This window comes from Lycorma delicatula, chromosome 5 (assembly GCF_047948215.1).
Source record: "Lycorma delicatula isolate Av1 chromosome 5, ASM4794821v1, whole genome shotgun sequence".
Classification (NCBI taxonomy): domain Eukaryota; kingdom Metazoa; phylum Arthropoda; class Insecta; order Hemiptera; family Fulgoridae; genus Lycorma; species Lycorma delicatula.
This window is the reverse complement of record NC_134459.1, coordinates 82,413,566-82,428,601: the sequence shown is the minus strand read 5'-3', so window position 1 is coordinate 82,428,601 and position 15,036 is coordinate 82,413,566. Positions and strand designations below refer to the sequence as shown.

At 28.6% G+C, this 15,036-nt stretch overlaps 1 protein-coding gene across 4 annotated transcripts in view; it reads right to left on the bottom strand.

Moving 5' to 3' along the window:
- Positions 1-14,358, bottom strand: part of LOC142325137 (small G protein signaling modulator 3 homolog) — a 127,944-nt gene extending 113,586 nt beyond the window's left edge. For all 4 annotated transcript variants that reach the window (XM_075366510.1, XM_075366511.1, XM_075366512.1 and 1 more), the window contains exon 1: positions 14,073-14,358. In XM_075366510.1, the coding sequence (XP_075222625.1) occupies positions 14,073-14,141 (69 nt within the window). In that variant the 5' untranslated portion in view covers positions 14,142-14,358. The remainder of the gene's footprint in view (positions 1-14,072) is intronic.
- Between the last annotated feature and the right edge of the window lie 678 nt (positions 14,359-15,036).

The following is a 15,036-nucleotide window of genomic DNA, read 5'->3' as shown; positions in this document are numbered from 1 at the left end:
TAAAAATTAACATAAATTAAGGAAAGCCTCACAAGTTGAAAAAAGGAGATTAAAGGCTTTTATGGAGGATAATACACAGGAAGATGGCTTTTTGGAGAAGAGCTAATCAGTTTAAGGATTGGAGATGTCTTGTAAGTAGAAAATAGCATCCCAAATAAATACTGGGAAAACTGCTAAAGAAGTTTTCATTTCTTCTCACATTGGAAATTTCTTTTATTGTAATTTACAGGAAGTTTTGAAATTATCTTCTAAAATAATCCCTCATCATAATTAAATTAATTAATAATTAGACAATTATTAAACAATAAATTTAATTAATGTATATTCATTTAATTAATTTTCTTTACGTAATCAGACAGCATACTTCCTCTAAACAAACTTATTCAATTAGAATAAAAAAGATATATTAGTGTAGGAACACAAATTACACAAATTGTAATTGATTATTGTTCCATATAAAAACATTTCATAACTGATAAACAACTACGTATATTCTGGATGTTTTTTAGTTATTTGATACTAAAAGTTCTATTTAATATACATTATGCTATTTACTTTCTGTTTACAGAATTTTTTTTATACTAATAATATATCATCAACAGACATCAAGTATGATAGAAAAATGTTCATAGAACACAATCTCACATTTTGTAACTCAAAATGTAACACTTATCCAAAAAATAAGTGTTACATTAAGTGTTTAAGTGTTAAATAAATGTTTCTTATGTAACACTTAATATAACTTACTAACATCCAACATGATACATTACACAATTCATTGATGATTTGACATCATGAATTCCAACATTTTGTTCAAACAGATAATAATTAATGAAAACAATTTTTTTATAAGTATAAAAAAATGCAGAATACTAAATAATGTATACTTATTTTATAAACAGAAAGCCAAACTCAGATCCTTCAGTAACTCAATAGATAGAAAAATAGAAAATATTAAATGTAAATTACCTTGGAAAATAGTAACTAAAGTAGAATCTTTATTCAATAACTCAATAACACAATTTCAACAAACATGTTTAAGCAGAGATTAATAGATGGGTGAATTACTTAATCAGCAAAATTAAATGACCTCATTTAGTAAAACCTGGCCAGTAATGTTCTAATTACCTATCTCACTAATTAATAAACAATTACTGCCTTATTTCTGACATAAAATAAACAAGAACACTTGAAAAATAAACTATATTCTACTCAACCAATTTCAAAATAAATTGCACATGAAAAATAAAAAGGTAAAAATTGTGTATGTATGTATGTATGTATATACATACATACACAATTTATATATATATATATAATGTGTGTGTGTGTGTGTGTGTGTGTGTGTGATAATAGAAAACATAAACATATAGCTTATAAAGTATGATCGTAAACATTTGAAAGGAAAAAAGAAGAATCAATCATTATTTTTCAGAATATAGTAGTAGTATAATAGAAATGGCTGAACAGGGCAACTGTTCTAGGCCCAAAATCTTGAAGAGCTAAATTTATGTGGAAAAGCAATCTAACCCACAGTTGATTTTTTTTCATAAATTTTGGTTCTGTGGAAATTTTACAAATAAATCAAAGACTTCTTGGTAAAAAAAGAAACGTAATAACAAATGGTCACCCATTTTAATATAATTTGCATAAAAAGGCAAGTCTTAATGATTTTTAGCAAATCTCAAATAAGTTGCCCGAGAAACCAAAAATGAAGACAAAAGGTAAGACCTTGTTAAAGAAGTAGAGTTTAAGAATTTATTTACAGTCGATTCAATAGCAGAATAAAGCTTTTCCAATTCATTAAATTTACATTTTAACTTTTTGAATAAGTACCAAATTAATAACAACTTATCAACTCTTTATTCAATGCCAATGTCAAAAAAGGAATTTTAAAAAACTTTCCAATGGCATTATTTTCCAATTTTTTGTGTGTATTGGGACCAACATAACACAATAATGTAAAATACATGTGCAAAATATGTACAATAAACACTAGTTGAAAAAAGAGCTTCTTTTTCAACCAGCGTTTTTAAATAGCTCTATAAGGCAAGGAATGCACAACTTAATAAAAATAAGAAAAGGAATGTTAAAAATAATGTAAAGAGTTGGCTTCCCGACATGGCAAGCTCTCTGGACAGCAGGGATTGATTTTTTTTTATACTTTAAATTTTCTAATTTTCTTGAATTTTATATAAATACACTTCAAATAAATTAGACCAGGCTAAAAATCATTACTACAAAGCAATCCAACATTAAGTAATGGTATTTTTCTCTTGTGTACATAGGTACACAATGCAATTCAATAATAGTTTTGAGAACCTCCACATTTTTTTTGAAGTAGTTAAAAAAAGGAGTTGTCAACTCCACTCAGATTTTTTTAAATTTATTTTTGTTTTACTCAAAGATCAAATGCACAAATTTTAATCATTCTTCCTTCTTTATTTTGAAGAGTTCATCTCATGGACTGTTTTCACAGTAACTTTCTTTTAGATAAATCAATGTCTTAACAAAAAAAAATTATTCGGTGGTTATAATTACTCAGAAGCTGGATAACATATGAGTAACACCAAAATAAATAAATAGCTTAGTCATTATGATAAAGTATTTTTTTTGTTTTTTTACAAAGTACCACCTTCAAAATTTAAAAAAGAAATGAAAAACTTTTTTAGTGCATTTTTTGAAGTCAATTGAAAGATCAATTACCTCATGAGTCTGATAATTTATTTTTAATTACTTATTAATTTAAAAACAAATATTTAAAACAGCCACTCTGCTTTAATCAATATTTGCTTAAAAGACAAGTAATTAAAAATAAAAAGAGTTTCTCAATGTTACACATAAATTACATTCAGTATGTAAATTTTTTTAAATCTATCTAAAAATGTAATATATGCTCAAGGTTAATATAACTCACAAAAAAGTTTTAAATAAGAATTTACTAACTGAATAACCTTGTTTGAATCTTGATATAATTCCAAAAGGTCTTTTATATATAATATAAATGGGAAATTACCTTTTCCCTTATGTCAAAACAGCATTGTTAATTACACTGGTCAACATAAAATTTGGAACTGAAAAGGGAATAGGTGTTCTATATAGTATTTTACATGCTAAATCTGAATATGTATTCTGAAAAAACCCATCATGTAACGTTATAAAGTTTTCTTTTTTGTCTTCAGTCATTTGACTGGTTTGATGCAGCTCTCCAAGATTCCCTACCTAGTCCTAGTCGTTTCATTTTGGTATACCCCCTACATAAAGTTACAACCCCTTAAATTTATTTCTTCCATCATTCACGGAACAAACAACACAAATAAATTAGTACATGTGCATGTTTGCTAATTCACATCTGAGTTATACTGTGATGCATACTGTAGACCTATATTTCAGTCAAATGATGTCATTTCACGTCAAGCCAGACATGTCAGTGAGTTAAGTAATGATTAATTCAACATGATGAAATTTTCTTCAGTTTTCGTTCAGTCTTGGTATGACTTGCTCTGTTCTTTAATTGTGGTAGTGGTTTTATCATACACATATTATAAAGATTGTTTCATAAGGGATACCATAAATTTAGTGAAAGATTTTTGTGACAGAAAAACATTTGGTATTATTTTATTAAACATCAAGATTTCTCAAGTTGTACTATGTGTGTATGAATGCGTGCATGTGTCTGTGTGTGTGTGTTTCATGCTGTGTTTTATTGCACTCCATGGTTAAACAATTTTATGAAGTATTTTAAGTAATTAGGTATTTATAAATTAAAACTTAATTATTTTTATGATTAAGTATTTCTGTAATATTTCAGTTAACTTTCATTCATTAAAACATTTTGAATTTTACAATGAATAAAAATCAGGCTTGTAGAAATTCTCTAAATACTCTGTTATGTTTGCTGAGAATTCACCACAAAAAGTCAATGAAAACCAGCATAGAATCTGCAGAAAACTGCTTACAAACATTATTTTGACTGTTCCTTGGGAGACCAAGATAATTCCTGGGCTCCACACATTGCATGCATCAAATGCTATGTTAACTAACCCAGTAACTAAAAGGAAAAAAAGAGCATTTGCCTTTTGGCATACCTATGATTTGGCGAGAGCCTACTAATCATTATGATGACTGCTAATTTTGCTTAACAAATGTTATTGGTTTCAATTCAAACATAAAAGCAGTATTGCGTACCCAAATTTTAGTTCAGCTATGAGACCAGTACTTCATGGTGTTGATTTACAGATTCAGATTGTTACAACTTCTTGGAAAGAAATCTCTGAAAATCTTGGAAAAACAAGGCTCAACCGATGAATCCTAAACTTCAATAAATATTAATTACATTCCAGAAGAATCAAATACTGAACCTCACCTCATCACACAAACAGAACTGAGCAACCTAATTCGTGACTTGCATTTGTCAAAACCACATGCAGAACTCATAGGTTCATGTCTTAAAGAATGGAATTTATTAAACAAGGATACTAAAATTTCAATATATAGAAATAAAAACAAAAATTTACTGAAATACTTTAGAAGAGATGGTTTAATTTGTTCCTGCCATGATGTTGGGGGGGCTAATGTCTGAACTGGACACTGAATATGTTATTCATGATTGGCGTTTATTTATAAACTAATCAAAAAGAAACTTAAAGGCAGTGTTGTTGCATAAATCAAATAAGTGTTCTTCTATATCGGTAACACAAGCTGCAGGAATGAAAGAAACAAGTCAAAAATTAAAAAAAACTATTAAGTATGATGAACACTCATGGTGAATCATTGCTGACCTGAAAGCGATAGGGCTTCTTCTTGGTCTTCAGAGTGGTTTTACAAAATATATGTGTTTCTTGTGTCTGTGGGATAGTCAGGTTACAGATAAACATTACGCAGTTAAAGACTGGCCAAAAAGAATCAGTTTACTTCAGGAAAGGAAAATGTTGTCAATACACCCCTTGTTGAAGCAGATTGTATTATTTTACCACATCTCCACATAAAATTAGGCCTGATGAAGAATTTTGTAAAAGTATTAAATAAAGATGGAGACGGCTTTAAATATTTAGCTAAGACTTTTTCACAATTAAGAGAAGCCAAATTATAAGAGGGAATATTCATCAGGCCACAAATAAGAAAATTAATTTGTGAAAATATATGACAGCAAACTGAATCCTTAAGAACTAGCAGCATGGAAGTCATTCAAAGATGTTGTCACTAGTTTTCTCGGAAACAAAAAAGCTGCAAACCATGATCAGCTTATAAATGAAGTCTTAGTAATCACAAAAATTTAGGCTGCAGAACGCCATTGAAAATTCATGTTTTACATTTTCATTTGGACTTTTTCCCTTTAAACTTAGATGATCAGTGACCAACAAGGAGAAAGGTTCCATCAAGATATATTGCAAATGGAACAATGTTACCAAGGCAGATGGGATAAATCTATGATGAGTGACTACTGCTGGATGATAAAAAGAGAAGACTTCACTGAACACAAAAGGAAAATAAGAAAAAAAAAAATAGGATAAATGTAAATGTTTGCAAAATAAAGGTAGGAATTTTAATTGTAACTATTATTATTTTTGTATTCTACTATTTAAGAAGTTTCTCAATTTTTTAAATGATCATAACTAAAAATCTGAGGTGGTGAAGAAAAATTGATTTCTTTTTAAGATTCCGCATAAAAAATACAATCTAATTCACCTACATTTATCTCAGTTCCAAATTATTTATTTTTATTATTTTTTTTTTGTTGACCTGTGTTCGTTCATTATGTAATAAGTTAATTTTTTTTTAATTACTTTTGTTGTACTGTTGTTTTAAATTTTTAAACCAATTTGTGTAGTAGATTCAATTTTCATTAGGCCATAATTCACTTAGCTCTTTCCAAAAGAGAAATTTAATCAAACTCTCCCAATATTAAACTCCAAAATATAATTTGTATCACTTACAAGTTCAGCAATATAAGCAACCTGGGATTACTACTCTTTCAAACTGTGTACCACAATATTCATTTGCAATATTTGGTAAAATGATCCCAGAAAATAATACATTTTTACACAGAAAGCAAAATTTCAATATACACAAAGGGTGGAAGATTTAAAATAATTATTAGATTAAACTTATATAACTTAAGTTTTTCAAAATATAAAACTAATAATGTAAAAGTTGAGAAATTTAACTTGGCAATAAAAAATTTTAATAGCCTAGTTGACAGATAAAAGACTGGCCAACTAGAAAGAACCTTATTACCCTTTAGTTTTTATTCTCAATAGATTCTCTGATGATGTAAAAGACTTTCTGACCAATTTGTTTAAAAATTTCCTTTTACAAAAGTAATGCTTCTCTGCTGATAAGTTTTACAATAATATTAAATAAATAAACCTGATGTTTCTGCATATTCATTTAATGTTTGAATCAGTTCATTAATGCTATATAGAACAGTACATCTAATGTTCCTCCTGTTTTTTACACAAAAACATCAACAAAAGTGTTGAAAATGGTTAATTCTTATTCTATAACAAACATAATTTGAGTCTATTTTATAATAATTATTTTCTGATTTACATAATTACTACACTTACTTAACAGAGAGGATCCTAAATAGACTTAACATATAGAATTATTTCACTTATATTCATAAAAATAAATATAATACTTATGATTCAAGCAGTAGCAGCCTCAACCAGTATTATAATGTCTATAAATTGTTTTTCAATAGATTTACTTTCACCAAAGCTCCTAATAATGCTTATCTAAGAGATAAGAAATTTCAATATAATAATAATTTAAAATGAAAGAAAATTATATCAATAATAATCCTACTATTCAATATTATTAGCAGACTACATGAGCATTCCAACCTTACAACTGTAAAAACTTGCACTGCTTTCCAAATTGACAACCCTAATATTTATATTGTTTCAGGAAGTAGCATCTCAGAAACTGAAGACTGTCTACGAATAAACCATGATCCACAGAACAATAACATTAAATATTGAATTTCAGTATGATTGTATGTTATTGTCATTTATTGATGGTAAATGACTACAGCAGTTGATACCAATTAAGTTTTATTTTTTTAACAAATTTTTTGAGAAAAATACAGTATTACTTTTGGTTGCATGGTGGGGGAGAGAGGATAAAAATGGATTTTCTTTGTGTTGAGGTATAAGGAGTTCAAAAATACCATTCACTTAAATTAGGATTTTCTTATATTTCTATAAACATATTTAGAGGACTATGTATAAAATTTTGTAGTTCAAAAATTTCAAAAACTACTGGATCAATTTCATTTCATTTTGGATATGGTGTATTAGTGTATCTGAAGTTGTGCACATGAAAATTTTATGAAGATTGATTAAGTTATTCTTGAATTGCACTCAATTTAAGATCTAAAAAATTTGAAAGAGGCAAATTAGAAGTCCAGTTTGTTATAATGCTGCAAGTTGGAACAGTGATCATTCTTTATCTGCAGTAACTATTGTTAGTAATATTAAACCAAATTAAAAAAATATTAAAACCAAATTAAATTAACGAAAAGTCTATGAGAGCTTACTTTTTTAAGAATAAAAAAAAGTTTTTTTTAGAAGGAAAATGGATACATAAACGCTAAACTTCAACTTCATTAGTCAGGGAAGTTAAAATGAATGGGCATTAATTGTGATATTAATTTGCAGTAAAAGTACATTATTAAAAATGAGTTTTAATGAATTTTACCATTTGACCAACTAAAAATTCAAATATTCATAATTTTATTTTGAAAAGTTGAAAACCCTTTCAAATCCTACAAAATATTGTCTGTAATATAGCAAAATTCAACAAAATATTAGGGAATATAAATTAATATAAATAATTTCTGCTTTTTGTTTATAAAATGGGACACATAACATCTCTTAAGTCAAATCAAAATCTTTTTTATTAACACTCAAGGAATTTTTAAAATAAACTGTTACATGTATCTCCAACACCCTTTAATTCTAAGTTCCTTGTAAAATTTCAACATTCTAGGGCCACAGGTTCAGGAAATACTGTGTGATGTATATGTAAAATATTCACTGCAGAATACTAATATTTTGGATTTATAGTTGAATAACTTTGCTGCTGAAACTCTCTTTATATCAATATTAAAAGTTTTGATGATGTCATTTATCTCAATACTTCCTGAGTAACAGTGCTGATTTTTTATTGTTTAACAAAACTCAATTTTTTTCTAAAGGATTGAAGATATTATTATTCTACAGAATTCATTACTAAAAATAATGCCAGCTGAATATCAAGTAAAATAAACTGAACTACTTCTTCTTTCTGCATGAAACAGTCAAATTTGAATTATTAATTTACAAAAAGTAAAAGTTTTTAAATAGATTAACACCATGATTACTAAATAATCATCAGAAGAAAAATATGTAATTAATTAAAAACAAACATAAATAAAAGATTTAATACATAAATAAACAAATAAAACCATCTTATTCTAACACAAAAAAATGTTTACCTTTGGCAATTATATTTATAAAAAAATATATAAATTTGTAAATTTTTTACCATCTTATTTGTTTTCACGTTCTTGAATTACTTTAAATCAATTCCTTCAAAACTACTGATAAAAATTACATAACAATCAAAATGGATATCAAGAATAATTTTAAATTTTTTAAGAATTTCTTAATATTTCATTTTATTTCGACTATATCCCTCCCAACCCTTTCCGGATACAAGTGTGTCTGGAGATTAATATTATGTTGCGTAGGAAATATGCTATTTACTTCTTCTACAAAAGGCGATTGCCACCCTTAAACCGTGATCGCGAATAGGTATCACCAAAAATTGTAAGTTCCCTATTTCCTTCCTTTCAAGAAAGAAGAAGAGGGAACGAGCCCAGCAGCCATCAGCCCAGCAGCCACTGACAGCATGGGAGAAAGAAGACAGAAGAAACCTGCACTTTCCCCCGTTCAGCTCTTCGGAGCCACGGGAATACCAAGCTTAATGGCATGTAATTCCGATTACTGCCAATTCTTGGAAAGTGCAGGCCAAAGAAGAAAGAAAAGATCATCTGTAAGACGAAGAAGAAGATGAAGAAGAAAGAAGACCCTCTACTTGGCCCGTCACGGACAGGAGTCCGGAAGAGAGCCCAGCAGAGATGAACCGTGAAGGGCAGAATCAAAGAAGTGGATGAACAGCTTCTCCTAACTATCCTGTAATACTTACAATCAACTTAAATCAATCAGCAATTGCGACTCCCTCCAGAGAAGGGAGCGAATTGCTCCCTCCATACAGTTAGTGCCCCGTTGTGCCGTATTCCTACTAGCCTATGAAACATTAGCACCGAAAGGACTTCAGTGGACGGTCTGAAGGGGAATTACATCGGGAGGACAGGTTTCAAAAGCCTAGCCTACCGCAGTCGGACCATAAAATGGGTTCAAGAGTGCTGGTAAAAACGGATTGGAATGGTATTAAATCCGTCCTTAAAAATTAAAAATAACACAAAACTTGAAAAATTTAGACCAGTCATTAAAAAATAAACCCTTAAAAACACGCCCGATAGAATCATCCAGCAACAAGGGACACTGTCCAGGTTCTGCAATTGTAGGGAGAATTTGTAAAACTCCTGCCAACTTTGCATTCCATTCCTATTGCGACTATCTCAGGCATGCTTCTACACATTTTAATGAGGAAGATGTGATTATAAAAGAATGCCAATCCTTGCCAGGAACTGAATGAAGAGCTAGCTACTAACTAGACGCAAGCATGCTAATCAGCACAAACTATTACTAAAAAAGTAAAAGTTTTTAAACAGATTAACTCCTTGATTACCAAATAATCATCATCAGAAGAAAAATATATAATTATTTAATAACAAACATAAATAAAAGATTTAATACATAAATAAACAAATAAAACCATTTGATTCTAACACATAAAAAAATGTTTTTACCTTTGGCAATTATATTTATAAAAAAAATATATAAATTTGTAAATTTTTTACCATCTTATTTGTTTTCACGTTCTTGATTTAATTTAAATCAATTCCTTCAAAACTACTGATGAAAATTATATAACAACCAACTTTCTAAACATTTGACCAAAGTTCTGCTAGTGAATACTGTATACTTACATTGCATTCAATTACTCCTGGTTCAATGTGTTTTTAGAAACAGAATCCAGCTATTACAATTTTTTTTAGATTTTATTATAAAATAAAATCAGTCAGGAAACTACATTACACTACACTTTTTATTTATCTTTTATATAACTATTTCTGTTAGATTTATTGTCTTCCTCATTTACAGTCCAACTTTGCACACACCATATTTGTTTTTAATTTTAATCAATGATGTTACTACAAATAAACATTCCAAATCTATTTTCAGTACTTCATTCAATCTTAACCAAGATCATCATTTCATTACTGAACCAACCATAGATATGATACCAAATGATGTAAGTAATCATCATAAAAAACACAGAGATAAAGTAATTAAGCTTTCTTATCAAAAGGAGCATAAAAAACTGAAAACTGTTCAGTCAAACAACATAATCATTAGCAATTGGTGAGCAGTTGATGAATTTATAGATTACTAACCCACATGTTTACCCATTATCACAATAATTTTAGGGTATTCCCAGCTATAGTAATAGGTAAGAGGTATTACTACTGTAAGAAGTATATTAGAGTTATTGATACAGACCATGAAGTTTCACATTAGATTTTGAGCACCATTTGTTAAATATAAGTTGCCACTGGCACAAAAAATAATTCAAATTTTAAATATTCAAGTTGTTTATCAAAGTGTATAAATGTACTTAGTGCTGATAAAAAATTTTAAATTATCTTTATAATTTTATGTTGCATTATTTTGAAGTTACACTTCCACATAAAAAACCAAAAGCACCACCAACTTACCAACTAATTTAATTAAGAACTTAAGTAACCTCATATTGTGGCAAAATTACCTAATGATACTCATTTGTGGTTTATTTTTCATTCATTATATTTACCTCATTTTGCAATAACTATATAATATTAATAAAGTAACAGTTATAACTAGCTGATTTTCCCTAAACATTTATCAATCCCTTGTGTCGTTATTTGATAAATTTTGTACTATAATTGTATTACAGTACAAAGAACGTTTTTTTTACATTTAACTCTAGAAAAAAGAAAATTTTAAAAATTAAATTTTACTATTTATTACTTATCATAATTCCTTCAAAACAAAAATGTTGGCTAATGTTTTTGTGTTAATATATAACACTACATAATCTGGTTAAAAAAAAACAAACAAATATTCCTTTTAGTTCCAAAACCCAATAACTAATTATCGCACAATATTATATTATAATCCCAATTAAAAAAAGACACAATATATTCAAAAAACAAGTGTCTCAAAATATTAATTCTTTTTTATCCAAACTTTTTATGGCTTTTTAAATTTGCAGTAGATTTATGTGCTTCAATTAAATAACTGGATCATTTTAATTAAATATCAATTTTCTGAGTGATCAGAAGATCATAAAATACAGAATTATTAATCAACTTAATTTAGAAATAATAAATACAGAATACATTAATTATTAATCAATCAACTGATTTTTTATTATTTACCATTAAATAATAATTCAACAGCTTACCTACAAAAAAAATGTTATTATAAATAAAACAAATTTAAGTGGTATTAAAAAATTTATTTAAATGATCAACTAGGTAATATTTAATAAAGTGGCCTGCCACAAACTACATTCACACTGCTTACAACATGCAAATATGCATCACATAAAACTGCCCAACTAAACAAGTTGATTTTCCATAGATTTCATATTTTTATCGCACCTTGAATTTCCAATGAAATACCTGCAGACATCAGACAACTAAAAATGGTTACACAATTTAAATCAGCATTAAAAGAATGGCTCCTCGACGAAAATTATAACAGAAATTTCTTTTCAGAAACAAGCTTATCTATCAAATAATTATACGAACTATAATATTATAAACATGATCCATTTTGAATATAAATAAGATAATTAAGTATAAGTAAGATAAGTTACATTAGAATGAATAAAACAGCATACATTAATAGATTATGCATGAACATACATTAGTTCATTAGAATGAATAAAGTAACTAAATATATATTCGGAATTTCTAGTCATACTCCACTATTATTTATACTTTTTTAAAGTTGCATATTAATATAATAGCACCCAGTGTAAACAATTCAATTATTTAATAATTCCAGGGTAATTCTGAGCAATCATTCCCCCAACCTCAATTTTCCCCATATTGCAATATGATATATTAGAGGTCAACATGAAAAGAAAAGAGACGCAGGAACATTCACAGATAATGTGAATGAGCAGTTGAAAACTGTTCATGTGAATGAACAAAAAGGGCAATTGCTCAGAATTACCTTCTAAACTACCTATTCTATTAAAAATCTTCTGTAATTCTGAGCAATTAATCAGTAGTGAAGGAAACCTAACCTAAACTACCACAACTAACTTTTATCTTCTATCTGTTTCAGTCGGGTTTTCCTACTCGATTGTAACATCGAAAGCCACCTTTATTTTTGTCCAGACTCATAGAGTGACCACAATCTGGACAAGTTTTAGAACACGGCAAAACACTTGTGATCAAAAAAAACTTTTCCAATTTCTCTTGGTCTTCGGACAAAATAATGAAACCAGATATACCATGCTCACAACCAGCACAAAGAAAAGGATTCACATCAGAACATGACTCCATCACTACACAGACAGATTACAGAGTCTCTCATTATCTCGTAACCGAACATGAACATTGCCCTTTTCGTTACTGCTCATTCACAATATCTACGAACGTTCTGGCAAATTTTTTCTCTTGTTTTCTCTTCATGTTCACCTCTAATATAACATATTGCAACATAGGTAAAATTGAGATTGGGGTAATAATTGCTCAGAATTACTAATTCCAGTTTTCACATTTTTAATTATAAAATTGGTAACTCCCATATGGGATTTCCTTTGTAGTATTCTTTTACAAACTAAAAATCATCATATATTAAGAATATGTTAGGTAATTTGCTTTCATTGTTATTATAGCTGTACTATACATATTATTATACATATATACTTCCATACAGCTGTGTATATTTAATTTATGTTTATATGTTTTTCCATTTTTTTTAAGTTTGCAAGAATTGCTATTAAGTTACAATATAATTTTGCAGGAAATATGTACTTTGTAAAAGATGAGAATAAAATTGTTATTACATGGAATAGCAATGATGGAATTAATATCAGTGAAGGAGATTACAACCTTATTTTATTACAGGCTCCTGCAAAATAAAAAAACTGCCACATTAGTGGTTTCTATTTAACACAATTAAAATCACATCTTGGGAAACACAATCACAATTAAAACACAATCTAAATCTTGGAATATACACATATATAGATCATGGTAAATAAAATCATCAAAATGACTTCAAACCTACATCATACACCACATTATTCATTACCTTTCAACACACTTGAAGAGTTTGTATTTTGTAACGGTAAACCAATTCTGGGAAAACTCCACAAATTACAACACAAAAACTATTCCCTAAATAAAAAACAACCTAACTAATGGGGTCGCTTCACCAAATATTATGAATTAAGAACTCTTTTAAGTACGCAAAGTAAGCAATTCTAATATTATATCTGAACAAAGTAATTTGAATTTCCTTACAATGAGTAACCACCTACTCAAATACTTCACAGAGTGGTTGGATGAACCACTTACAAAAATTTCCATTAAAATCAAATTTATTTTATTTGATTAAATTCTACATATTTTAATTGTTGGTATGCTAAAGAATAATGTTAAAACTTAAACTAAGGTAAAAAAAAAACAATTAAATTTCTAATAAAAAAATTAATTTGAATTTTAGAACAACATAATCCAAATAACCTGGCAATCTGTTTCATTCTTAAATCAGCGGAAAAAAAACAAGATAAACAAATTCACTAACGCTAGCAAACTGTGTGTAGGTGTTCGAGATCAATGAAAACTTAGATCACTTATTTTATGAAAGATAACAAACATAAATAAAATAACTTACATTGTAATCTTCTCTTCCAGCGTACCCTTCATGCGGTCTTGAACCAAATAACGATTTAGCAACATCCATTTGGTATACACCATTAAAAAACACAAAAATAATACTAGATCACAGTACCGTTCTATTAACTTTCGATACGAACACAATACGGAATTCATAAAAAATTATAACTAAGCTATACATGTAACAGAAATGAACTGTTATTCATCGGCTATGCAGGTGACATTCAACTACAGACACACAGTAAACACGCCAATCCATAACGATCACATATACGCCTACAACATATCCTACTTCACTAACAGCTGATCTTGTTGGCGATAGTGTTCAAAGTTGCCAATTACACTTTTTGAAATAAAAAATGTACCTATAGAAATATCAACAAATTTAAAATCTCTACAAAATTAATATTGAGCGATTTCAATAACATATTTAAGATTACATAAATTTTAAGGATTTTTATAATTTGTTAAAGTTGAAATCCTTTCTTTCTTTCTTTTTCCTGTTTAGCCTCCGGTAACTACCGTTTTAGATAATACTTCAGAGGATGATATGTATGAGTGTGAATGAAGTGTAGTCTTGTACATTCTCAGTTCGACCATACCTGAGATGTGTGGTTAATTGAAACCCAACCACCAAAGAACACCGGTATCCACGATCTAGTATTCAAGTCCGTGTAAAAATAGCTGGCTTTACTAGGACTTGAACGCTGGAACTCTCGACTACCAAATCAGCTGATTTGGGAAGACGCGTTCACCACTAGACCAACCCGGTGGGTTAAAGTTGAAATCCTAGAGTAATTAAATGCTGAGCCTATGTTTAACACACGGACCGGTTTCGATTAACTCACACCTCTTTCCATGGAGTTGTATTATTTTTTCATGCACTTTTTAGAAAGTACATGTCCAAAGAATGGCCAGCTAAAACATTGTGAAATACAGAATGATTGAAAAGTTACTCCACA